The following is a 25,299-nucleotide window of genomic DNA, read 5'->3' as shown; positions in this document are numbered from 1 at the left end:
ATGTCCATCATTTAACTGGTTTTCGGCCATACCCAGCAGCCCTCTGCTAATTCTTGTAGCTAGGGGCCGACGCTAATAGCCAACATGCGGCGATCGCTGTGGCGTCAGCTGACAGCTGCGTCTAAAAGGGACATGTAAATACTCCCTTGATTGAGCCTGGCTGGAGCAAGAGCAACCAAATGAGCACAGATCACACAGATCAATGGAGTCCATTGATCTGTATGAGGAATCTAATGATTCCTCCTAATAAAGTGTAAAAAAGAAATAAATAAGTTAACTAAAAGTTTAATAAACACCCATTATCCCTTCCATATTAAAAGTTTAAATGACCCTCCTTTTCCCATCTTCCATATAAAAAATATGAAAACATATTTGTTATTGCCGCGTGCGTAATTGTCCCAACTATTAAATTATTATGTTTCTGATCCTGCACTGTGAATGGCTTACACGCAAAAATTGCTGATTTCGGTCACATCACGTCTCAAAAAACACATAATAAAATGTAACAAAAACAATATTGAAAAAAGGGGGTTGGACAATGCATTTTCGGTATCGGTTTTCGGCCAAGCACAGCCTAAATTTTCGGCTTTGGTCCAAAACTTCCCTTTCGGTGCATCTCTAGTATTGGTTTACAACACATATCTGCAACCAATATGAACTTAAAAGAGGTGCAAGCTGGTACCTTGTGCAGATAATAAGATGTCTTCTGACCTAAATTTCACTCCTTTTTCGGTTTGGATACATACAGAACTAATAGAAAGCCTGTGTAAACCCTTTACAACCAATATTGTTACACCTAACCCCCTCGCTCGTCTTTTTCTGTCCCTTTCACGAACAAAATACTGCAGGCATGTGGTGGCGTGCCAAATGTTAAGATCCACAAAAACATATGCATCACAGGGAACTGATAGGATTCCCACAAAGAGACCAAATAAAAAGAAGAGTCCCAACGCATTTCTCCCCCTTGGATTTTAGGGTTCCTCAGGGGACAACTATACCAATATTCAGCGTAGAGTCACCTGATTAGGACATGGTTAATAGATCCCTTCGGGTATAAAGATGACACCTCTCCTGGATGCTGTTAATATCTGTTGTAAACCTATAAGATAAGGTAAAGACTGGGGGAGCCTGTTGAATATGTAATCGTTATAGTTGTTGTCGAAGATTGTGGGCTCCAGTACCAACAAGACAATGGCCCAGATTTACTAAGCGTGGAGTGTAGTTTTCTTTGTTGATTTTAATTCCCGACAGGTATTTTTCCACAGTATTTACTAATGTTTCCCTACGATTTGCACTTTTCCCAGGTTTTGTTTCTTTTACACCTGCTCTGAGCTGTGGGGGTTTCCTGAACTCAAATTCACCACATTTTCGTTGGAAAAATTTGTAAATATGTTGGGATTTTCCGAAAATGTGGCCACTCTGATTTTTTGGGTTCATGATATCATGGTCACACCCAGCTTGTGACTTCACAGCCATGCCCCCTCAATGAAAGTCTATGGGAGGGGGCGTGACGTCCGTCACGCCCCCTCCCATAGACTTTCATTGAGAGGGCGTGGTCGTGAAGTCACGAGCTGGGCATGACAGTGACGTCACGAGCCTCCGGAGCTGCGCCAGACACTCTAAACGAATTCCAGGTGCTGCAGGGACATCACAAGGGTTCCCAGCATCGGGAGCCCGCCAAACACTATCCTTTGGATAGGGAATAAGATGTCTAGAGGCGGAGTACCCCTTTAACATAGGTTACATCTTAGAGGTGAAGTTCTTTTGCCGTGACAGGTTTTTGTTGGATACCCAACGACTAGTGATTCAGAGTTCAGCTCTGAAGTAAAGTGTCACCAGTAAATTCCCATACCGATCGGTGCAGTCTCGATGCCCTTTGTCACTTACCAGGCTGGCATGAGTTCCAGGTCAACAGTTTATGGACATTTGGAATTATCTACTAAACTTTAGGAAAATAATAGAATATCACAACTCTTCCCCGTACATAGATGATGTGCTTGCTCGACTCCCGGTCGTCGTTCCATACAAACAGATCTACCAGGACTCTTTTGTTGAATCTCTGGTTCAAAAGGGATAATCTTTCTTCCAAACTCCAACTGGACTCTAACGAAACAAAAGATGTAAATTCTTTTTTATTTGACTGTTTTTTGGAGGTTTAGCATGATAAAAATCACTATAAATAACAATAAATCCTGATTTGATACACCGTGGTAGAGTTTAGCGAAAACATAGTAAACACCTATGAAAAACATACAAAAAAATATCAACTTAAAGGGGTATTCCAGGCAAAAACATTTTATCCCCTATCCAAAGGATAGGGGGATTTGATGTCTGATCGCGGGGGGCCCCCCGCTGGGACCCCCCCCCCACAATCTCCCTGTAGCACCCGCATTCTATGTGGGAGCTGTCTCTCCAGTCTCAGAAACCTCCGGGTTTTCCGGGACTGGGGACGTGACGTCACGCCACACCCCCTCCATTCATGTCTATAGGAGGGGGAGGGACGCATGCGCACTCGCCAGCACAGAAGGACCGGACATGTGATCTTGTTCAACCAGTAATATAACAGATAGTTACGCCGCTGTAACTGTCTGTTATATTCACAAAGCATCCTACGCCAATACTGCAGCACCAAGGTTTTGATGCGCATGCGCACACCATAATGATATGCGCATCTTAACCTTGGTGCTGCACTATTGGCATAGGATGCTTTGTGAATATAACAGACAGTTACGGCGGCGTAACTATCTGTTATATTACTGGTTGAACAAGATCACATGTCCGGTCCTTCTATGCTGGCGAGTGCGCATGCGCGCGACTCGCCGGATGATAGGAGGAAGGTTAAATAGGCGTTTACTCAGCCCAGCGAATGCCGGCTGAGTAAACGTACAGCATTATGAATATGCAATTTGGGACGTCACATGGGCGCACTGGATGGGGAGGGCTAACTGAGGGGAGGAAAGGAGAAACGATGACGCATCGTTTCAGAAATGGCCGCTGACACACACATACTGTGGAACGAAAGTCATAATGCTGTGAGGGAGGCTGCACTTCCGGATATGCAGAAACACATGGATGCTTACACAGAAGGCAATGGAGGTAATTGGGAGTCTTATATAACTTTGTAAATCCTAGCTAATGGTGTAAAAAAAGATTTAGGTTAGAGTACTCCTTTAAGGACCCTTCTAAATAACTGCTTAAAGGGGTACCCCATGGAAGTCAACTTATGTCCTATCCACCGAACAATCGCTGAGACTCCCTCCCCCTCCAAAAAAGGGACCCAGCAACTCACCTTCGACCCCAAGTTCTCATATGAGTGGCAGTGAAAGCCCACTCAACCAATCACTAGCTGAGGCAGGGGTTCCAGTTTAGCCGGTGATTGGCTGAGCGGGCCCTAACTTTTTTCTGAGGGTGGGAGCCAGTGGGTTCTGAGGATGGGTAAGTTGCTGGGCCTTATACATGAGATTGCAGGGGGTCCCAGTGGTTGTAGATAGGAGACTTCCCCAGAGTACCCTTTAAACTTCCACCAAGTACGATGCAATGGCTGAGCATGACCAAAATGTACGAAGTAGAGAGCAAAAACAAAGGATGTAGTTTAACACAAAAACAAACAAATAAACAAAAAAATATCCTGCAATATCTGTGAGCAAATTCATTTATTAGTCGAAATGACTACTGATGAACTAGCCTATTACTGAATACTGGGTAAAATGGAAACAGGAGGAACTGGACTGGCACTGCGGCTAGATAAGGTTGTGTTCACATTTAGTGCCGCTATTCAGTGGGCATGCACATATATTCTATTTCAATGGGGTGCTCTGTTTCCTAGATCTTCAGAACAATTTATGAACATTCACCAGCTGTAGAAAAAACTTCTTATGACTTTATTTTTCTTCTGTGCATTACAAAACCTGCAGCGGGGAGTTGTGTGAAGACAGACAAGGGAGTTGCAATCAGTTACAGCTGTTTCAAGCCTCACCATGCTCTTTCAGAAGACAGACAGGGGAGTTGCAGTCAGCATGGTGATGCTCAAAACAGCTGTCCCTGACTGCACCTTCCCTGTCTGTCTTCTGAAAGAGTGTGGTGATGTTTGAAACAGCTGTCGCTGATTGCAACTCCCTTGCCTGTCTTCGCACAGCTCCCTGCTGCAGGTTTTGTAATGCACAGAAAAAAAGTTATAAGAAGTCTTTCTACAGATAGAGAGTGCTGTTTTTCATTCTTTTCAGAAGACTGACAGGGGGATTGCAATAAGCAACAGCTGTTTCAAGCATCACCACACTCTTTCTGAAGACAGACAGGGGAGTTACAATCAGCGAAAGCTGTTTCAAGCATAACCACGCTCTTTCAAAAGACAAACAGGGGAGCTGCAATCTGCAACAGCTGTTATAAACATCCCCACGCTCTATCAGAGCGTGGTGATGCTTGAAACAGCTGTCACTGATTGCAACTCTCATGTCAGTCTTCACACAGCTCCCTGCTGCAGGTTTTGTAATGCACAAAAGAAAATAAAGCTCTAAGAATTTTTTCTACAGATGGTGAGTGCTGTTTTTCATTCTTTTCAGAAGACAGACAGGGGAGTTGCAATCAGTGACAGCTGTTTAAAGCATCACCATGCTCTTTTAGAAGACATTCAGGGGAGTTGCAATCAGCCACAGCTGTTTCAATCGTTACCACGCTCTTTCAGAAGGCAGACGGAGAAGTTGCAATCAGCGACAGCTGTTTCAGGCATCACCATGCTCTTTCAGAGCGTTGTGCTGCTTGAAACAGCTGTCGCTGATTGCAACTGCCCTGTCTGTCTACACAAGCTTTTCTTTTTCTTTTCATAGTTTTATTTTCTTCTGTGCATTATAAAACCTGCACCATGGAGCTGTGAGAAGACAGGCAGAGGAAGTGCAATCGACGACAGCTGTTTCAAGCATCACCACGCTCTTTCAGAACACAAACAGGGGAGCTGCAATCAGTGACAGCTGTTTCAAGTATCACCACGCTCTTTCAGAAGACAAACAGGGGAGCTGCAATCAGTGACAGCTGTTTCAAGCGTCACAACGCTCTTTCAGAGCGTGGTGACGCTTGAAACAGCTGTCGCTGATTGCAACTTCCCAGTCTGTCTTCTCACAGCTCCCTGCTGCAGGTTTTATAATGCACAGAAGAAAATAAAACTATAAAAAGTTTTTTTTACAGATGGGGAGTGCCATTTTTTATTCTGTTTATGAACATTTTGGAACAATGGGTAATCCAGAGCATAGGACAGAATGTGAATCAGGAGCCGAATTAGGTAGTTGTGTTTTCTTATTTAATGAGGTGTAAAGCCCTTCTGGTCGGGTCACGGAGGACCTGCCCTTCAGTTTGGCTTCTTCCCCTCTCTCTGGTGATAAATTGTATTTGCATCAGATTTTTGGCTGTTTGGAAGCAGCGACATGCTCAGTGTTACCTTTGGTGAGGTTCCAATCCGTGGAGGCCACTGGCCACTCTCCAACCAGAGCGAGAAGTTCTAAAAGAGGTAAGGAGTCTCTCTGTTCAATCAGACCTGGGGGCGAAGAGACAGCAGTCAGGGAGGAACCATTGACGTCATGTCACTATGGTGTAAGTTGTGTTAGATCGGAGATTAAGGGAAGTCATGGACAGCCAAAACGCTATCAATGTTGGCCGGGAAAAAAACCATGGGACAAAACCCAAAATAAACAGAGGGAACTATCTTTGGGGTTGGGCTCGAATACTTTCTTTAGTTGAAGACCAAAGATCACTGTTGAGCATGTTCGCACTGACGTGGCTGTACGGGAGGAACACAATGTGGCACGTTCCATAGGACTCTAACAGGAACCATTACATATAGACATAAATGGATCTAGTCAGGACCCACATCAAAGCTTCAGGGGGATCACATGATAATCTGAAGCGGGTACAATATGGCCGCCTTCATTTATAATATGTTATTTCAACCATGGAGTCTAGAAAAAAATGTTTTCTATCATTTTGTATCCCTGGGTAAAAGCTAAAGAATGTAATAGTTACCTGTAGGGGAGGATCTGACCCACCCAAAACCTCAACGTCTTATGGATTGGTGGGTCCATAGATGTAACTCAGGATCAGTACAGGATAAGTAATGTGTGTACACAGTGACCCCACCAGCAGAATAGTGAGTACAGCTCTGGAGTATAATACAGGATATAACTCAGGATCAGTACAGGATAAGTAATGTAATGTATGTACACAGTGACCTCACCAGCAGAATAGTGAGTACAGCTCTGGAGTATAATACAGGATATAACTCAGGATCAGTACAGGATAAGTAATGTAATGTATGTACACAGTGACCTCACCAGCAGAATAGTGAGTGCAGCTCTGGAGTATAATACAGGATATAACTCAGGATCAGTACAGGATAAGTAATGTAATGTATGTACACAGTGACCTCACCAGCAGAATAGTGAGTGCAGCTCTGGAGTATAATACAGGATATAACTCAGGATCAGTACAGGATAAGTAATGTAATGTATGTACACAGTGACCTCACCAACAGAATAGTGAGTACAGCTCTGGAGTATAATACAGGATATAAGTCAGGATCAGTACAGGATAAGTAATGTAATGTATGTACACAGTGACCTCACCAGCAGAATAGTGAGTACAGCTCTGGAGTATAATACAGGATATAACTCAGGATCAGTACAGGATAAGTAATGTAATGTATGTACACAGTGACCTCACCAGCAGAATAGTGAGTACAGCTCTGGAGTATAATACAGGATATAACTCAGGATCAGTACAGGATAAGTAATGTAATGTATGTACACAGTGACCTCACCAGCAGAATAGTGAGTGCAGCTCTGGAGTATAATACAGGATATAACTCAGGATCAGTACAGGATAAGTAATGTAATGTATGTACACAGTGACCTCACCAGCAGAATAGTGAGTGCAGCTCTGGAGTATAATACAGGATATAACTCAGGATCAGTACAGGATAAGTAATGTAATGTATGTACACAGTGACCTCACCAGCAGAATAGTGAGTGCAGCTCTGGAGTATAATACAGGATATAACTCAGGATGTATGTATGGGTCAGTAATGAAATTTTGATATATAAAGCAGCTGAACATTTTATGTAGATTTATTCTATGAATAGACAGTAATATGGAGAACATGTGCTTTAGTATCTTTTTTGGAATATAATCTCTGCTCTCCCAGGGCTGCTGGATCCGCTTTCTACGGTAATAATTTAGAATCAGTAAGTTCTGCACCTGTACAGCGCTAATCGGCCATCTGCAATGTGTTACCATCCACAATGGATGGAACTCTGCCCGATGCGGTGGAACTCTGCCAAAATTAATGTAACCAGCTGCGAGTGAACCCTGATGACAAAAACATATTTTGGAAGGTTGTGTCCCGAGTGTTTATGGACTTCATAAGGAAAAATGACTGTGAGAGATCGTAGGACTGGAGAGGAGGAATAAAAAGGGTAGAAAGGATAGTGAATGTATCGGGAAGGGAAGTGGACGGACATTTTGGGGGGTAGGGGCGTAAGTAGAGAAAAGGGCACTTCTCATTGTAAAAAAAATAAAATAAAAATGGTTGTAAAAACCTTACATATGTTAACACAACACTGTGGTTACCCCGTACCCTTGCTGCCCTGTCCGGTAGCCCCCCTTCAGTGTCCCCTGGGCTCCTTGTACTTGTTTCCCCCCTGTACATATGTTCTGCATTGTACAGTGATCCCTCAACTTACAATAGTTTCAACATACAATGGTCTTTTCTGGTCTTTTCTGGACCATTGTAACTTGAAACCAGACTCAACATACAATGTACGGACAGTCCAGATCTGTGAAACATGTCAATGGCCGGAAGAACCGACCAATCAGAATGGGCAATTTACTGGTAAATACTCTTTACCTGTATTACTGAAGTGTATGCACTGACTGATGTCTGGTAGCTCCCCCTACAGTACAGGGAGGTATTACATGTTCTGTACTCTTTTCCTGTATTACTGAAGTGTATGTACTGACTGATGTCTGGCAGCGCCCCCTACAGTACAGGGAGGTATTACATGTTCTGTACTCTTTACCTGTGTTACAGAAGTGAATATACCTACTGGTGTCTGGTAGTGCCCCCTACAGTACAGGGAGTTATTACATGTTCTGTACTCTTAACCTGTATTACTGAAGTGTATGCATTGACTGGTGTCTGGTAGCGCCCCCTACAGTACAGGGAGGTATTACATGTTCTGTACTCTTTACCTGTATTACAGAAGTGAATGCAGTGACTGGTGTCTGGTAGCGCCCCCTACAGTACAGGGAGGTATTACATGTCCTGTACTCTTTACCTGTATTACTGAAGTGTATGCACTGACTGGTGTCTGGTAGCGCCCCCTACAGTACAGGGAGGTATTACATGTTCTGTACTCTTTACCTGTATTACTGAAGTGTATGCACTGACTGGTGTCTGGTAGCGCCCCCTACAGTACAGGGAGGTATTACATGTTCTATACTCTTTACCTGTATTACTGAAGTGTATGCACTGACTGGTGTCTGGTAGCGCCCCCTACAGTACAGGGAGGTATTACATGTCCTGTACTCTTTACCTGTATTACTGAAGTGTATGCACTGACTGATGTCTGGTAGCGCCCCCTACAGTACAGGGAGTTATTACATGTTCTGTACTCTTAACCTGTATTACTGAAGTGTATGCATTGACTGGTGTCTGGTAGCGCCCCCTACAGTACAGGGAGGTATTACATGTTCTGTACTCTTTACCTGTATTACAGAAGTGAATGCAGTGACTGGTGTCTGGTAGCGCCCCCTACAGTACAGGGAGGTATTACATGTCCTGTACTCTTTACCTGTATTACTGAAGTGTATGCACTGACTGGTGTCTGGTAGCACCCCCTACAGTACAGGGAGGTATTACATGTTCTGTACTCTTTACCTGTATTACTGAAGTGTATGCACTGACTGGTGTCTGGTAGCGCCCCCTACAGTACAGGGAGGTATTACATGTTCTATACTCTTTACCTGTATTACTGAAGTGTATGCACTGACTGATGTCTGGTAGCGCCCCCTACAGTACAGGGAGGTATTACATGTCCTGTACTCTTTACCTGTATTACTGAAGTGTGTGCACTGACTGGTGTCTGGTAGCGCCCCCTACAGTACAGGGAGGTATTACATGTTCTGTACTCTTTACCTGTGCAATGCTTAGCTGCTCCTTTGGACACCAGGTGGGGGCGGCTCCATGTTACATTTTTAGGACATTGTGTGTACTGTGCAGGACCCTGAAGAAACTCCTGTCTCTACATAGACCAGCGTTTCCCAACCAGGGTGCCTCCAGCTGTTGTAAAACTACAACTCCCAGCATGCCGGACAGCCTTCGGCTGTCCGGGCATGATGGGAGTTGTAGTTTTGCAACAGCTGGAGGCACCCTGGTTGGGAAACATTGACATAGACAGTGATTTACAGCTCCCAGCAGATCTTTCTTACTTTTATATGTACGATCTTGCTTTATCTATATTAATCTACTTATTTTTCTTTAATTCTCACTTTATCCTATTTTTGGATGACATTTTGGGGTCTTCAGAACCAATTACCAGGTTTCCATAGAGTTCTGGTCTCAACATACAATGATTTCAACATACAATGGTCGTCCTGGAACCAATTAATATTGTAACTTGAGGGACCACTGTAGTGTATTATAAAATGTAATGTTGCTTTAAGAGTTATACCATGTGATATATCATGTGATTGTTACCCAGGCGGTATCAGTGACCAGGTGACCCCAAGAGTGACCTATGCACTCCCTGCTACTCTCCCCCATATAAGCCCTGGGTGGAGCTTCTCTCTCTTTGAAGATAAGTCTTGGCTGAGGTCCAGTGCAGTCGCCTAGTGTGTGTGTCCAGAGTGTTGGAGACCTCAAAGTCCAGTCCTGCAGCCGCCATCAAGTCAAGTAAGATAAAGTCACAACTTCATGAGTCAAGTCAAGTCAGTGCTTGTCATCTGTCAAGTCAGCGTGGTCTGCATTACATTGTCCAGTCCTACTACAAGTTCCAGCAAGCCCTTAAGGTCTCTGAGTCACTGGTCACCTCGGTGGTCCCTGGCTGAACTGCATAGACTTTACCATCTATCTACCCTCAGTAAAGTTACCGTTGTCCGTAACTTGGTGTCGGAGTCTTTATTGCCCCCGTGCCTAGCTCAGGCTCTAGCAGTATACCTTCGGGTGGTATCGAGGATAAACCACGCCCTGGCTTCATGAATACAAGGGGTTAATGCCATCTACTCCTAGGGTAACAACATCTGCCCTCATCACACCCCGTACCACAACACAATTACTAAGGTAAGGCTAATGTCAGCTGAATGGGACCCGCATCACCCCATAGAGGTCCCAATCAGTGAGGACATTATAGGGCAGGTGCATTAAAAGGACAGGGGCTCAAGCCTTCTTTTGAGTCTGTGTGCACGTCCCTGGTAACGGGTCTGAAACATATATATATTTAAAAATGCACTCAAAATGTTCAAAAACTTCAATATTATAGTTGCCGTAAAGTATGTGAAATCTACTCGGAAAAGCCTTAGTAAATGAGGCCCACTGAGTTAATATCCACCGGGCAGGGAGAAAAAGTGAATCAGTTAAAGCGGTACTACGGCCCTGAGACATTTTCCTTTGGATAGGGGATAAGATGTCTCACCGCGGGAGTCCCGCCGCTGGGGACCCCCGCAATCTTGTATTCGCCACCCACCTGTTTGAGCTGCATGCCGCGGTGCCAGCTCACAAACAGCCGGGTGGCGAACAGGGGGCCGGAGTATCGGGACGTCATGACTCCGCCCCCGTGTGACCGTGTGTCACCCCCCGCTAATCACTGAGAGAGCCAGGGCATGTTCCGGAGATTATGGGGGGTCCTAGTGGTCCCCCCAGCTACTTATCCCCTATCGACTCCCAGCATGAATACCCCCCCCCCTCCCTTGCACAATCAGCTACTTATGGAATAGGTTAATTTAGGCTGGATTACTCCTTAACTAAACCCCCACTTGCTATTTATCTCAAGCACAAGGGTTTTCTTCCTTTACCCTCTGCCCTGTGGATGTTTACCCAACATGCTCAATACAAGTCAAGAACCATGCAACAGTTTGTGTTTCATTAGTTTAGTTACATTGTGTTTGTCTGTATTTGTGAGTTAGATAACAATAAGACCACATTTAATCACAATGAATACAGGAAGCCTAGTAATCCTTTGTCTTGCGCCTGTAGCTACTGACAATACTGTATATGTTGGCATGCCTCCTACTTTATCCTATAGCCAAATATAAATAGTAATGTGTGTTACTTACTTTCATTCATGCAGGATTTATACAAAATTTTGGCTTTTTTAAAGGCATCTCGGTCGTCTTGGTTGGAATCTTCCAGTAAACCTAAACAACATGCAAAAGTCCAAGTTATTGCTGAGGATCATGGAACCAAAGTTGTAGAGTACTCGGCCTTGGTGCCATAGACCATCATGGTTAGTGATTCTAAGGGCCACCAATCATTTATTGTGCATAACTAAAGAGTCACAAGCATGGAGCCCATACTGCGCCACACAGTACCATAGTCACCCGATATACTGCCATATCTTGCCTTTTTATACCACCGTACAATGCTTCTCCTCGTGTCTCATGTGAGAACCTCCTAAAGAACCTTCTTAAAGGGGTACTCCGGTGGAAAACAAATGTTTTCAAATCAACTGGTGCCAGAAAGATTTGCACACAGATTTGTAAATTACTTCTATATAAAAATCTTAATCCTTCCAGTACTTATCAGCTGCTGCATGCTCCACAGGAAGTTGTTTAGTTCTTTTCTGTCTGACCACAGTGCTCTCTGCTGACACCTCTGCCCATGTCAGGAACTGTCCAGAGCAGGAGAGGTTTGCTATGGGGATTTGTTCCTACTCTGGACAGTTCCTGACATGGACAGAGGTGTCAGCAGAGAGCACTGTGGTCAGACTGGAAAGAACTATACAACTTCCTATAGAGCATACAGCAGCTGATAAGTACTGGAAGGAATGAGATTTAAAAAAAAGAAATAATTTACAAATCTGTAAAACTGTCTGGCACCAGTTGATTTGAAAACATTTGTTTTCCACCAGAGTACCCCTTTAACCTCTACGATTTACAAGGACTATGCGCCATTTTCCTAATTGTGCGAAACCTTAATCTATCCTATCACACTATCAATAACTCTTCCTAATTTTCTTACCTTTCAATAAAGAACAGTGGTAAGAGCAGAAGATGGTCTTGGAGGAGCTGCTAAATACCGTCATAAACAAGACCACAGGCGATGCACAGGATGACTACAACTTTTTTGGCTATACAACTGGACAACGCGTTTCGGCACAATCTTGTGCCTTCCTCAGGTCACCCAGAGCAACTGAAGTGGATGTGTGCAGGTGTGATGTATCAAATGCTGCAGATGACGGCTGCACAGATCCACATCAGGACGTAGCTTTAGTTACTCTGGTGGACCTGAGGAAGGCACAAGATTGTGACGAAACGCGTTGTCCAGTTGTATACCCAATACAGTTGTGGTCCTGTGCATCACTTGTGGTCTTGTTTATGCCAGTATTTAGCAGCGTCTCTAAGACCATCTTTTGCCTCTTACCACTGTTCTATGTTCCATTAATCCGCTCCTATAAGGTGTTGGATTAGGTCCGAGTGCAGCAGCTTGTTTATGGGTCACCCTTCACGCCTACCATAGAGTTGTGTCTATATCTAGCACGACTCCAGAAGGTCAGTATATCACTTTGGTGTGGTGGAGGGCTACACATCTATTGATATATTGCATTTTAAAGGGGTATTCTGCCCCTAGACATCTTATCCCCTATCCAAACTATCCACAGAGCGAACTTCACACCGTTCTGGATGACGGCCGTCATGCACCCTCCCATAGACTTGTATTGAGGGGGCGTGGCCGTGACATCACGAGCAGGGCGCAGCTGTGACTCTCACGAGCCTCCGGCGCTGCACCTGAAGCTTTAAACGAACGCCGGGTGCAGCAGGGAGATCAGACATCTTATCCTTTGCATAGGGGATAAGATGTCTAGGGGCGGAGTACCCCTTTAAAGGGGTACTCCCCTTGAAAACATTTTTTTAAATCAACTGGTGCCAGAAAGCTAAACAGATTTGTAAATTACTTCTATTTAAAATTCTTAATCCTTCCAGTACTTATCAGCTGCTGTATGCTCCACAGGAAGTTCTTTTCTTTTTGCATTTCCTTTCAGTCTGACCACAGTGCTCTCTGCTGACATCTCTGTTCATTTTAGGAACTGTCCAGAGCAGGAGCAAATCCCCATAAAATGGACAGAGGTGTCAGCAGAAAGCACTGTGGTCAGACTGAAAAGGAAATTGAAAAAGAAAATAACTTTCCTGTGGAGCAAATAGAAGCTGATAAGTACTGGAAGGATTAAGATTTTTAATTAGAAGTTATTTACAAATCTGTTTAACCTTCTGGCACCAGTTGATTTAAAAAAAAGTTTTCCAGGGGAGTATCCCTTTAAGGATACGTTTACATGATGGAATTTCCGTGCAGGATTCCGCATTACAATTCCGCATGGAGTTTTCGCAGCGGCAGAGTCCCATTTATATCTATGGGATTCTGCTGCGCTGTGCAGATGGCGGAATTTCCGCAGCAGATGCTTCTGCTGTGGAAATCGCGATTTCGGTGTCTGCAGAAAGAATAGACATGTCTATTCTTTCTGTGGAGTCCTCACAGAAATGCATTGCTGTCTATGAGACGGCGCATTTCCGAACGGTCCTAGTGCCGGCATGTTTTGCTGCCACTTTGCTGTCGGGGGATGTCCTATAGATATTTTTTCTGCGCGGACACTCTCCCGTGTCACCATAGCCTAACGGCACGCCCCTTCTTCTCTTTTTTCATTCCCTCATTTGATACTTACCTTTCAATATAATCTCCATTTCATCCCGAAGAATATCAAAGATGCTATAGCGGGAGCTGGTCTCTGGTATCACATGCTTATTTAACCAACCACCACAGGCATATTGGTAGAAGTCAGTGCAAGGTTCTATGGAGGGGTCCATGTTCTGGATAATTCTTGCAGCTAAAAAAAATAATAAAAAATAAAAATGTGTTTCACCAAAATCAATAAAATATAGAATTCATGAGCCTAAAGGGGTACTCCGCTGGAAAACATATAAATTTGTAAATTACTTCTATTTAAAAAATCTTAATCCTTCCAGTACTTATTAGCTGCTGTATGCTCCACAAGAAGTTCTTTTCTTTTTTAAAGGGGTATTCCACGAAAAACTTTTTTTTCTATATCAACTGGCTCCAGAAAGTTAAACAGATTTGTAAATTACTTCTATTAAAAAATCTTAATCCTTCCAGTACTTATGAGCTTCTGAAGTTAAGGTTGTTCTTTTCTGTCTGAGAGTTCTCTGATGACACGTGTCTCGGGAAACGCCCAGTTTAGAAGAGGTTTGCTATGGGAATTTGCTTCTAAACTGGGCGTTTCCCGAGACAAGTGTCATCAGAGAACTCTCAGACAGAAAAGAACAACCTTAACTTCAGAAGCTCATAAGTACTGGAAGGATTAAGATTTTTTTCAATTTACAAATCTGTTTAGCTTTCTGGAGCCAGTTGATATAGAAAAAAAAAGTTTTTTCCTGGATAACCCCTTTAATTTCCTTTCTGTCTGACCATGGTGCTCTCTGCTGACACCTCTGTCCATTTTAGGAACTGTACAGAGCAAACCTCTCTCCTGCTTTGGACAGTTCCTGGCATGGAAAGAGGTGTCAGCAGAGAGCACTGTGGTCAGACTGGAAAGGAAATTTAAAAAGAAAACAACATCCTCTGTAGTATACAGCAGCTGGTAAGTACTGGAAGGATTAAGATTTTTTGATAGAAGTAATTTACAAATCTGTTTAACTTTCTGGCACCAGTTGATTTAAGTTTTTTTTTCCCAGTGGAGTACCCCTTTATTGGAGTCCCCCCCCCCTGGGGTGATCTTTTTGTGCGGAGAACAAGGGATATCTATGTTGTAACTCAACTTAATTAAATAATTTTGTGTTACAAAATCACCTTGTTCTCAGATGATGAAAAGTAATTAAACTTTATTTTCCATGACGCAATGAAGGGGTTAATGATGAAATGTGAGGACGTACCTGCGGTAACACATCCTGTCGTCGTGCATACGGTCTCTGAAAGGAAACAAGAAGCAGAACATTCAATTCAGTTGTGAAAACTTTATAGAGTGAAAACTCACAGACAACGAACATGTGTTTTATTACACCAAGAAATAGAATACTGGGAAGATGAAGGGTCTATTCACACACAGTATCCTGCGCAGATTTGATGCTGCAGATTGATGTTTAGTTTACACCGAAATCTGCAACATAAAATCTGTAGCATCCAATATGTGCAGGAAGCTGTACGTGTGACTAGACCCCTAAGATGGGTTTTATTTGTCTCCCCCCTATAAAATGTCGCTTTTATTTCTTTGTTAAAATCATGTCCTCTGGTAAAGAAAGATCGACTCCATCCGGAGCCAAAAGAAAATGGAGAAGACCAGGGGAATCCGTGAAACAGGCTGTCTCTATCTTGGATCCAGCTGGACTCGTTCTTTCCTGACCGCCTGTTTCAGGGCCAGAGCAAGTGGGAAATACGTGAAACACGCTGTCTCTTTCTTGGCTTAGGCTTTAGTCGTTCTTTCCCGACCGGTGGGCATGATTTTAACGAAGAAATAAAAGCTATGTTTTATAGGGGGTGTGTGCCAATGCTATCCTTTTTTAAGGGCGCCTCACATACTATCCAACCGGACACTTCGCAGGGTGAGCCACAGAAACATTGTCACCTAAAGGGAACAATTGTCACTGACACCACCTGTGCATTCCCCCTCCCCCTTACTGTGCCAGCTCACGGAGTGTGGACGCCCTTGTACCAGGGTAACAGAAACCGTGACTGGCGCTGGACAATTCACCTTGTGGCAGATGTTGCATTCAGTGTCTGTCTTGGGCCCACACTACTCTATATCTACTCATGTTATGCTATGGTTAATGCATTGGTATTTTCTGTGTAACTGTTGCTTTAAGAATGTTAAACCTTATAAACCCTGTTGTTAGGGGAGTGTGCATGAGGTGAACCATGTGACTTATCAGCCCAATGGGAATGCTCCAAATCTGCCCCTTATATAGTGCGCTAGGAGTTCCGATCTAGCTGAAGTACAGTTGAGGTGTGAGTGTCTTAAGTGAGTGTGAGGTGTTCTGAGGAGGCCTCAAGTCTAATCCTGCAACCACGCATCTGCTAAAGAATAACCCCAATACCCAGGTGAAGTCAAGCCTAACGGTAAGCACCAAAGTCCCAGGGACACAATACATGTCAGTCAAGTCAGTCATACAAGTCACTATAGTCAAGCGTGGGTTGCCATACAGCAAGTCAGTCATACACAGCACAATTTTATCATCTATCCTGCCTTAGTAAAATCAGTTTTTCCGTAACCTTGCGTCGGAGTATGTTACACACTGCACTCCATCCGCAAGCACCAGCCGTGAGTACAGTGTCCCCGACCGCCGGCGGGGCCGGGATTCGCAGTGCAGGATGCGCCCGCATGCAAATTCTGGCCTGTCACTCACCTCGCTCTGCTCCTGCAGCTCTCTCTCTCAGCTCCGGCACGCGCATCCCCGTCCCTTAGGGTGCGCGCGCCGGAGCTCTGAAATTAAAAGGGCCAGCACGCCCATAATTTGTAAAAGCAACTGACACTACATTAGAAGTTGTTGCACCTCCCACACACCCTGCCGGATCTTCAGTGCCTATTGCCTGAGACAAAGCGTTCCCTATTGCCTGTTTTGCCATACCCGTGCATCCAGACCTTCTTTCTACATATTTTTGACTACGAACCTTTGCCGCCTGCCTTGACCTTCTGCTACGTTGACTACGCTACAGCCTCCTCCTTAAGTACCTCGCCTTGCCCAGTTACCTGTGTGGTCGAGCCGTGTCGGGGGTAGCGACCTGGGTGTCGCCTGCCGCAGCAAGCCCATCTTGCCTTGCGGCGGTCTCTTGTGAAGACCAGGAGCTCTTTAGACTCCGCTCCCCGATACGGTCCGAGTCATCAGCCACACAGGTAGAGGATCCACATCCAGTTGCGTTACAGAGTACTTATTGCCCCATGCCCCAGGAGAAGCTGGCTCAACATTGGATGGTGTATAGGTTAACCATGTCCTGGCGTCACGAAAAGGTTAATTCGCACATTATCCTCACCTGACAACACCCTATGAAAGTACACAAGTCAGAGCCCACACAGCACTAAAGGGTTGGTTGACTGAGCGCAAAGAACCTAATTAAAGGTTTCGATGTAGGGGCTTTACCTTACTTGATGTCATGGTTTTGAAGAATAGGGGTCTAGTTCAGGTTGGTCTATTCCCATTTTCTACTGGGTATCCAATAAATTTACCCTGCCTCCACATAAACTGCAAAATCGATGCATAATTGGCCCAAGGGTTATGCAAATGATTAAAAGGGGGAAAACAAATGACCCTCTGTCCTGTAGGACCCCATAAGGTGGGACCTATTTTGACATTTACTATGGAGCCCCTTCCTTATCTCCTATAGACTCCATTGATGGCTCATCCTCATTAAACCAAAATCAAGAGTAAAGACTGGGATGAACTATGATGATAAACGCCAAAAACAATACAGAGGCAACTTATCTAAGTTTGATTCAGTCTATTCCGCCCCCGACAATATTCAGATTCTGGCGACCTTGACAAGTGACCGCAGATAAAATACCCTTCACAACCTCAGATCCTGGAGGAGTTTTCTTATACAAGTTATTAACATTTGGCCAAAACCACAAAGAGAAATATTATTTATCTATGAAAAAGTAATAAAAATGTATCTTAGAATTACACAATGGGTCATGTGGGATATTCACTGGGAATCTATCATAGACGCAAAAATAAAGTAAAGCAGTTTAATAAAGTTTATGAAGACATTAAAGGGGTACTCCGGCGTTCTGAACATTATGATCAGAACGCTCAGAGCCAGAGCACGTGATTGTGATGCCACGGCCACGCCCCCTTGTGACTTCACACCACGCCCCCTCCATTTATGTCTATGGGAGGGGGCGTACGCCCCCTCCCATAGACATGAATGGATGGGGCGTGGCATGATTTCGCGAGGGGGCGTGGTCGTGCCGTCATGATCACTGTCGCAGGAAGCCAGCGTTTGTGACACGCCCCCTCTCATAGACATGAATGTTGCGGGAGATCACAGGGGGCACCAGCAGTGGGCCCCCCGCGATAAGACATTTTATCCCCTATTGGTCTGATCGGGGGGTCCCGATGCTGGGGCCCCCTGTGATTTCCTGCAACATTCCGCCCTCTCCCATAGACATGCATGGGGCGTGGTGTGACGTCACGAGGGGGCCCATTTATTGGACCAACACTCAAGCTATTTTTTTATAGAAGTCACTTTGAAGAGCAGTTTAATCTATTGTATATGCTGAACCCATAGACGTTAAAGGGGTACTCCGGTGGAAAACTTTTTTTTTTTTTTTTAAATCAACTGGTGCCAGAAAGTTAAACAGATTTGTAAATTACTTCTATTAAAAAATCTTAATCCTTTTAGTACTTATTAGCTGCTGAATACAACAGAGGAAATTATTTTCGGAACACAGAGTTCTCACGAGCTGAATCACGAGCACAGTGCTCTCTGCTGACATCTCTGTCCATTTTAGGAACTGTCCAGAGCAGCATATGTTTGCTATGGGGATTATCTCCTACTCTGGACAGTTCTTAAAATGGACAGAGATGTCAGCAGAGAGCACTGTGCTCGTGATGTCAGCAGAGAACACTAAAAAGAAAATAATTTCCTCTGTAGTTTGCAGCAGCTAATATGTACTGGAAGTATTAAGTTTTTTTTTTAATAGAAGTAATTTACAAATCTGTTTAACCTTGATCAATCCGTCTCTTGAAGAAATGGTAACATAGATCATTTCGGACTACTACTAATTTCCAGAATGAAAAGTGTCCAAAGAGAGTGCAACCTCCGTGGTTATGCCAGACTTAGTATCAGATATCTGTGAGCTGTGCCTAAGGTCTGTATAACCTCAGAAGATCATTTTTACTTGATTTCCCTTATTAAAGGGGTACTCCGGTGGAAAACTTTTTTTTTCTTAATCAACTGGTGCCAGAAAGTTAAACAGATTTGTAAATTATTTCTATTAAAAAATCTTTATCCTTCCAGTACTTTTTAGCAGCTGTATGCTACAGAGGAAATTCTTTTATTTTTGAATTTCTTTTTTATCTTGTCCACAGTGCTCTCTGCTGACACCTGATGGCCGTGTCAGGAACTGTCCAGACCAGGAGAAAATCCTCATAGCAAACCTATGCTGCTCTGGACAGTTCCTGGCACAGACAGAGGTGTCAGCAGAGAGCACTGTGGACAAGACAAAAATGAAATAAAAAAAGAACAGAATTTCCTCGGTAGCATACAGCTGCTAAATAGTACTGGAAGGGTAAATATTTTTTTATAGAAGTCATTTACAAATCTGTTTAACTTTCTGGCACCAGTTGACTTATAAAGACCTAAAAAAAAATTTTTGCTACCGGAGTACCCCTTTAAGAGGCAGGAATGGGCTACAAGCATCGGTCCCCTCTTTGCCCCCCTCCTTTTGACCGTGGTCACTCACTGCTGCTGCTTTCTTTCTTGGCTCCTGATCGCCTCTCGGCCTCCACTGTTCTCTGCTCTCCTCTGTATGGCTCTTCTTCATTGTGTCCTGCTTGTCACCAATCTTGCCCTTAGTCCTAGTTCACACTACAGTGCAGTGTTGGGACTTCTCAGGCAGATTCTGCTGAAGCATTAGAGGGGTTATCCAGGAATAGAAAAACACAGGTAATTTCTTTCAAAAACAGCTCCCCGTCTGTCTCCAGGTTGGGTGTGGTTTTACAACTTGGCTCCATTCACTTCAACGGAACTGAGCAGCAGAACCACACCCAACTTGGAGACAGACGGGGAGCAGTTTTTGAAAGAAATTACCTGTGTTTTCTTTTCCTTGATAAACCCTTCAAACACGTTTAAATCCACTGCCGTAGTGTGAACTGGGCAGCAGAATCCCATTGACATCAATAGGAGTCTTTTGCACAGGTAATCTGGGCCGAATTCCCCAGTGGAAACTCTGCTGAGCATTTTCGTAGTGTGAACAGGCCTTAAACATCGGGTGCCTCATAACCCATATGTGCCCTGGGACCTAAGATTTTGTCACCCCAGATCCACCTCTCATTGCTCTGTTCTGTTCCATCTACCCTGTGTCTGATTCTTTCCTTACTGCCTGTCCTGACCTTATGAGTTATGGCTGTTTACTTATATGAACTGAGCCCGGCCTGTCTGACTACCCTATCAGTCTTCTGCTTGGGTACTGCGCTATGTCATCATACCCACAGAACCTTCTCTAATGCTACCAACACAGCTTCATGATTTAGCCCTAAGTCAAATCTTGGATCCACATCTGCCAGGTAGGCTTCATGTCACAGAGAATGCAAAGTAAATTACACTCCAGGGGGCAACAGTGAGCACAGGACAAGGCTCCTCCCAGTGCTAGTAGAATATAAATTCCGCCTCTTGTTGTAAGATGTTTCGGTACGTGAATAGAACAGCCCTTTGTAGAAGCACTCCAGTTTTTTTTTTACCATATCATTCACACTCACCAGCACTAATCATACAGTGCCCTTTCTTTCATTCCAGCACAGTTGCATCTATGTTTTTCATTACAGTAACTGGGTCATGTGATCACCAACCTGACTTTACAAATCTTCCAGTGCTTAACATGTCAGAACATAATGTCAGTTCTGGGTGAACTACAGGATGACCTAATCACCTACAAGATTGCTCTCCTCCCAGCCTCCTCCCAATCTGTATACTGCTCCTATCTCCATGGGATCGGTACATATAGTAGTTATCCACCTTCCCTCCAGCTCTATCTGTATACTGCTGCTATCTCTATGGTATCAGGATATATAGTAGTTAGACACCTCCCCTCCAGCTCTATCTGTATACTGCTGCTATTTCCATGGGATCATTTTATATAGTAGTTATATACCTTCCCTCAAGTAGGGAGACACCTAGTGGCAGCTTTTTAAAACACAAATAAAACTCATTTTTTTTATTTTTTTTTAACAAAGTACATTAGAAAGATTTTTTATTTACCATAAGAAGCGCAATAGCAAAAAAAAAAAAAAAAGTTTTAATGAGAGTGCCCATTTAAGCCTGACCACACTAAAAATGTATATTAGTTTTCCAGGCAATTAGAGCAAAGCTACGTCTGGTTGCGAACACATAGTCTACAATCTGTTTAGCATCGTTTTCATCTTTAAACATTTCCCTGCGAATGATGATGGATACAGAACAGCCACAGAACCCCCAGTAACCTTCATTAAACCCCTTTGTGATATAATGGCCAGGATTGATTTTTCACACACTTCATTCTTCACTTGATCTAGAGGCCAAAATTAAAATCTGCACGTTCTCCGTCCACATCCAAAACAAAGCATCCAAAACAAGCGACCGCCATCCAGTAACAAGAACATATTGTTTCACCAGTAACGCGAGGCCTTCAGCTTCGGAGAAAAGATTTTAAGTGCATAACATTTATTTACGGTTCCATTAAAGGGGTAGTCCAGTGGTGAAAAATGTATCCCCTATCCTAAGGATAGGGGATAAGTTTGAGATCGCGGGGGTCCGACCGCTGGGGCCCCCTGCGATCTCTCTGTACGGGGGCCAGGCTCTCCGGCCAGATAGCGGGTGTCGACCTCCGCACGAAGCGGCGGCCGACACGCCCCCTCAATACATCTCTATGGCAGAGACGGAGATTGCCGAAGGCAGCGCTTCGGCTCCGCCATAGAGTTGTATTGAGGGGGCGTGTCGGCCGCCGCTTCATGCGGAGGTCAACACGCCCCTTTCCCGCGGGCTGTTGGAGCTCCGTACAGGAGATCGCAGGGGGCCCCAGCGGTCGGACCCCCCGCGATCTCAAACTTATCCCCTATCCTTAGGATACGGGATAAGTTGTTCACCACTGGGTACACCACTGGACTACTCCTTTAAGGATTTGGGTGGAATGTTAGTCTATTTCGGTGGTCTCCAAACTGTGGATCTCCAGATGTTGCAGAAATGCAATTCTCAGCATGCCTGGACATCTGTAACCAGTGTGCCTACTGCTGTTGCAAAACTACAACTCCCAGCATTCCAGCCGAAGACTGTAGCAAGTGCAAGCGGCAATGCATAGAGCAGGGGTCTCCAGCTGTGAACCTCCAGCTGTTGCAAAACTACAACTCCCAGCATGCCCAGACAGCCACTGGATTTAGCAAGTTTAAGTGGCAATGCATAGAGCAGTGATCTCCAAACTGTGTGCCTCCAGCTGTTGCAGAACTACAACTCCCAGCATGCCCGGACAGCCAAAGACTGTAGAGCAGTGGTCTTCAACCTGCGGACCTCCAGATGTTGCAAAACTACAACTCCCAGCATGCCCGGACAGCCAACGGCTGTCCGGGCATGCTGGGAGTTGTAGTTTTGCAACATCTGGAGGTCCACAGGTTGAAGACCACTGCTGTAGAGAGTAAAAGCTGCAATGCATAGAGCACGGGTCTCCAGCTGTGAGCCTCCAGCTGTTGCAAAACTACAACTTCCAGCATGCCCAGACAGCCGTTGGCGGTAGCAATTTCAGGGTGCGTTCACACGCTCTCTGTCTGGGCATGCTGGGAGTTGTAGTTTTGCAACACCTGGAGGTTCACAGCTGGAGACCCCTGCTCTATGCATTGTCACTTGCACTCGCTACAGTCTTTGGCTGTCCTGGCATACTGGGAGTTGTAGTTCTGCAACAGCTGGAGGACCACAGTTTGGAAACCACTGCTCTATGTATTAAGGGTGCGTTCACACGCTCTCTGTTTTTGCGGGTTTTCCGCAGCGTATTTGAAAGGGGTGGGCTCTTCTTGGCTGTCCATAGCAGATTGTCCGCGGTGGAATTTACGCTGCGGAAAATCCGTCGCAGTCCCTACTGACTCCAATGGGGCTTGCGGCGGATTTTCCGCAGCGTAAATTCCGCCGCGGACAATCTGCTATGGACAGCCCAGAAGAGCCCGCCCCTTTCAAATACGCTGCGCAAAACCCGCAAAAACAGAGAGCGTGTGAACGCACCCTTAAGCGGCAATGCATAGAGCAGTGGTTTCCAAACTGTGGGCCTCCAGCTGTTGCAGAACTACAACTCCCAGTATGTCAGGACAGCCAAAGACTGTAGCGAGTGCAAGTGGCAATGCATAGAGCAGGGGTCTCCAGCTGTGAACCTCCAGGTGTGGCAAAACTACAACTCCCAGCATGCAGTGGTCTCCAAACTGTGGGCCTTCAGCTGTTGTAAAACTACTCCCAGCATGCCTGGTCTGGACGGCTGTTGGCTGTAGCAAGTGCAAGCGGCAATACAACCAATCAGATCGCTTCTTTCATTTTTCACAGGCCTTCCTAAAAGAAGCAAGCTAATTGGTTGCTATGGGCAACTGGGCAAGTTTTCCCCTCCACAGGATTTGATAAATCTCCCCTTTATTGACTTTATTTTACTTCGAAAACTCCTAAGGGGAGATTTATTAAGGAAACGTTGCCCAGTTGCCCATAGCAACCAATCAGATTGCTTCTTTCATTTTTAACAAGGCCTCTGCAAAATGAAAGAAGCGATCTGATTGGTTGCTATGGGCAACTGGGCAACTTTTCTGCAGCGTGTTTAACACTTATCCCCTATCCACAGGATAGGGGATAAGTGTTTGATCGCGGGGAGTCCGACCGCTGGGACCCCCTGTGATCTGTACGGGGCCGCGGCTGTCCCGTGCAGGGGGCGTGCCGGTCGCAGCATGACGTTGCAGCCGGCACGCCTCCTCCAGACATCTCTATGGGAGAGGCGGGGAGGCAGCGTTCGTACCTCCCCACCTCCCCCAATAGAACTGTATTGGGACGGGGAGGAGACGGGGCTTCACCATCGCCCTCTAGGTCGACGCTACGCGCCTTAGCGCTCACTATGAGCGCTTATGGCGGCGCCCCGTTAGGGAGATCGCGGGGGGTCCCAGGGGATAAGTGTATATTGCGCTGCAGTTGTCATTTAATGGGACTCCCCGGCTGCAATACCTTATACATCCTGTAAACATGTGTGGCGCCCTTCTTGGAGCAAAGCAGCCATGTTCTTCGGACCCCGGACACCCCCTTTATTCAACAGTCAGGCTACGTCTACAGGCATTGAGAAGCGTCTTTCTGACTGCCAAATAAAAATGTGCTTTGTGATAGGGGAACAATGCCCTGCCAAATATTTCCGAATGGCTGATAAATAAAGTTATCCTGACACATGCATGACAGTGTGAAATGAAAGTTAAGACCTCAGAATGAGCCGCTAACACGGTTTTGACAGGCGCCGGTTCCTATTAGGTAACTGGATATAATTGTTTATCTCTAAAATTCCACATATGTCCGAGTGACTCAAGAGCCAGGAGCAGCGCGGGGTTCATGGGCGCACGGGGCGCAGACGTCACAGTCCATCCAAAATATTATAGATTATGGAGAGTATCCAGACTTAACGACAAGCAAAGGCTTAGCACCGTCATTATGTATAGAGATAGGAAGAAGATATCGGATACCATGCAAAAAATACAGTATCAAAACGTCCTCCTATCCCATCCTCATATCTCAAACTCCTATCCCGACCTCCTATCCCGTCCTCATATCCCGACCTCCTATCCCGTCCTCATATCCCGACCTCCTATCCCGTCCTCATATCCCGACCTCCTATCCCGTCCTCATATCTCGACCTCATATCTCGACCTCATATCCCATCCTCATATCCCATCCTCATATCCTGTCCTCATATCCCAACCTCCTATCCTGTCCTCCTATCCCGACCTCATATACCATCCTCATATCCCGTCCACACATCCTGTCCACAAATCCTGTCCTTATATCCTGACCTCATATCCCATCCTCATTTCCTGTCCTCATATCCCGTCCATATAGCCTGTCCTCATATCCTGTCCCCATATCCCGACCTCAGATCCCGACCACATATCCTGTCCACATATCCCGTCCTCAAATCCCGACCACATATCCCGTCCTCATTTTCTGTCCTCATATCCTGTCCATATAGCCTGTCCTTATATCCCGTCCCCACATACCGTCCTCATTTACCATCCTCATATCCCGACCTCAGATCCCGACCACATATCCCGACCCCATATCCCGTCCTCATATCCTGTCCTCAAATCCCGTCCTCATATCCTGTCCTCATATCCTGATGTCCTCATATCCTG

At 45.1% G+C, this 25,299-nt stretch overlaps 1 protein-coding gene across 2 annotated transcripts in view; it reads right to left on the bottom strand.

Annotated features, from left to right (window-relative positions):
* MMEL1 (membrane metalloendopeptidase like 1) overlaps positions 1 to 25,299 on the bottom strand; it is a 240,207-nt gene that overhangs the window by 78,435 nt on the left and 136,473 nt on the right. For both annotated transcript variants that reach the window (XM_056544305.1, XM_056544304.1), the window contains exons 3-7: positions 15,139 to 15,174; positions 13,914 to 14,075; positions 11,314 to 11,394; positions 5,429 to 5,524; positions 1,985 to 2,103 (exon numbers count right to left, since the gene is read on the bottom strand). In XM_056544305.1, the coding sequence (XP_056400280.1) occupies positions 1,985 to 2,103; positions 5,429 to 5,524; positions 11,314 to 11,394; positions 13,914 to 14,075; positions 15,139 to 15,174 (494 nt within the window). The remainder of the gene's footprint in view (positions 1 to 1,984; positions 2,104 to 5,428; positions 5,525 to 11,313; positions 11,395 to 13,913; positions 14,076 to 15,138; positions 15,175 to 25,299) is intronic.

Source organism: Hyla sarda, chromosome 10 (assembly GCF_029499605.1).
Source record: "Hyla sarda isolate aHylSar1 chromosome 10, aHylSar1.hap1, whole genome shotgun sequence".
NCBI classification, from domain to species: domain Eukaryota; kingdom Metazoa; phylum Chordata; class Amphibia; order Anura; family Hylidae; genus Hyla; species Hyla sarda.
The sequence above is the reverse complement of the archived record's forward strand: the minus strand, read 5'-3'. Positions and strand labels throughout refer to the sequence as shown.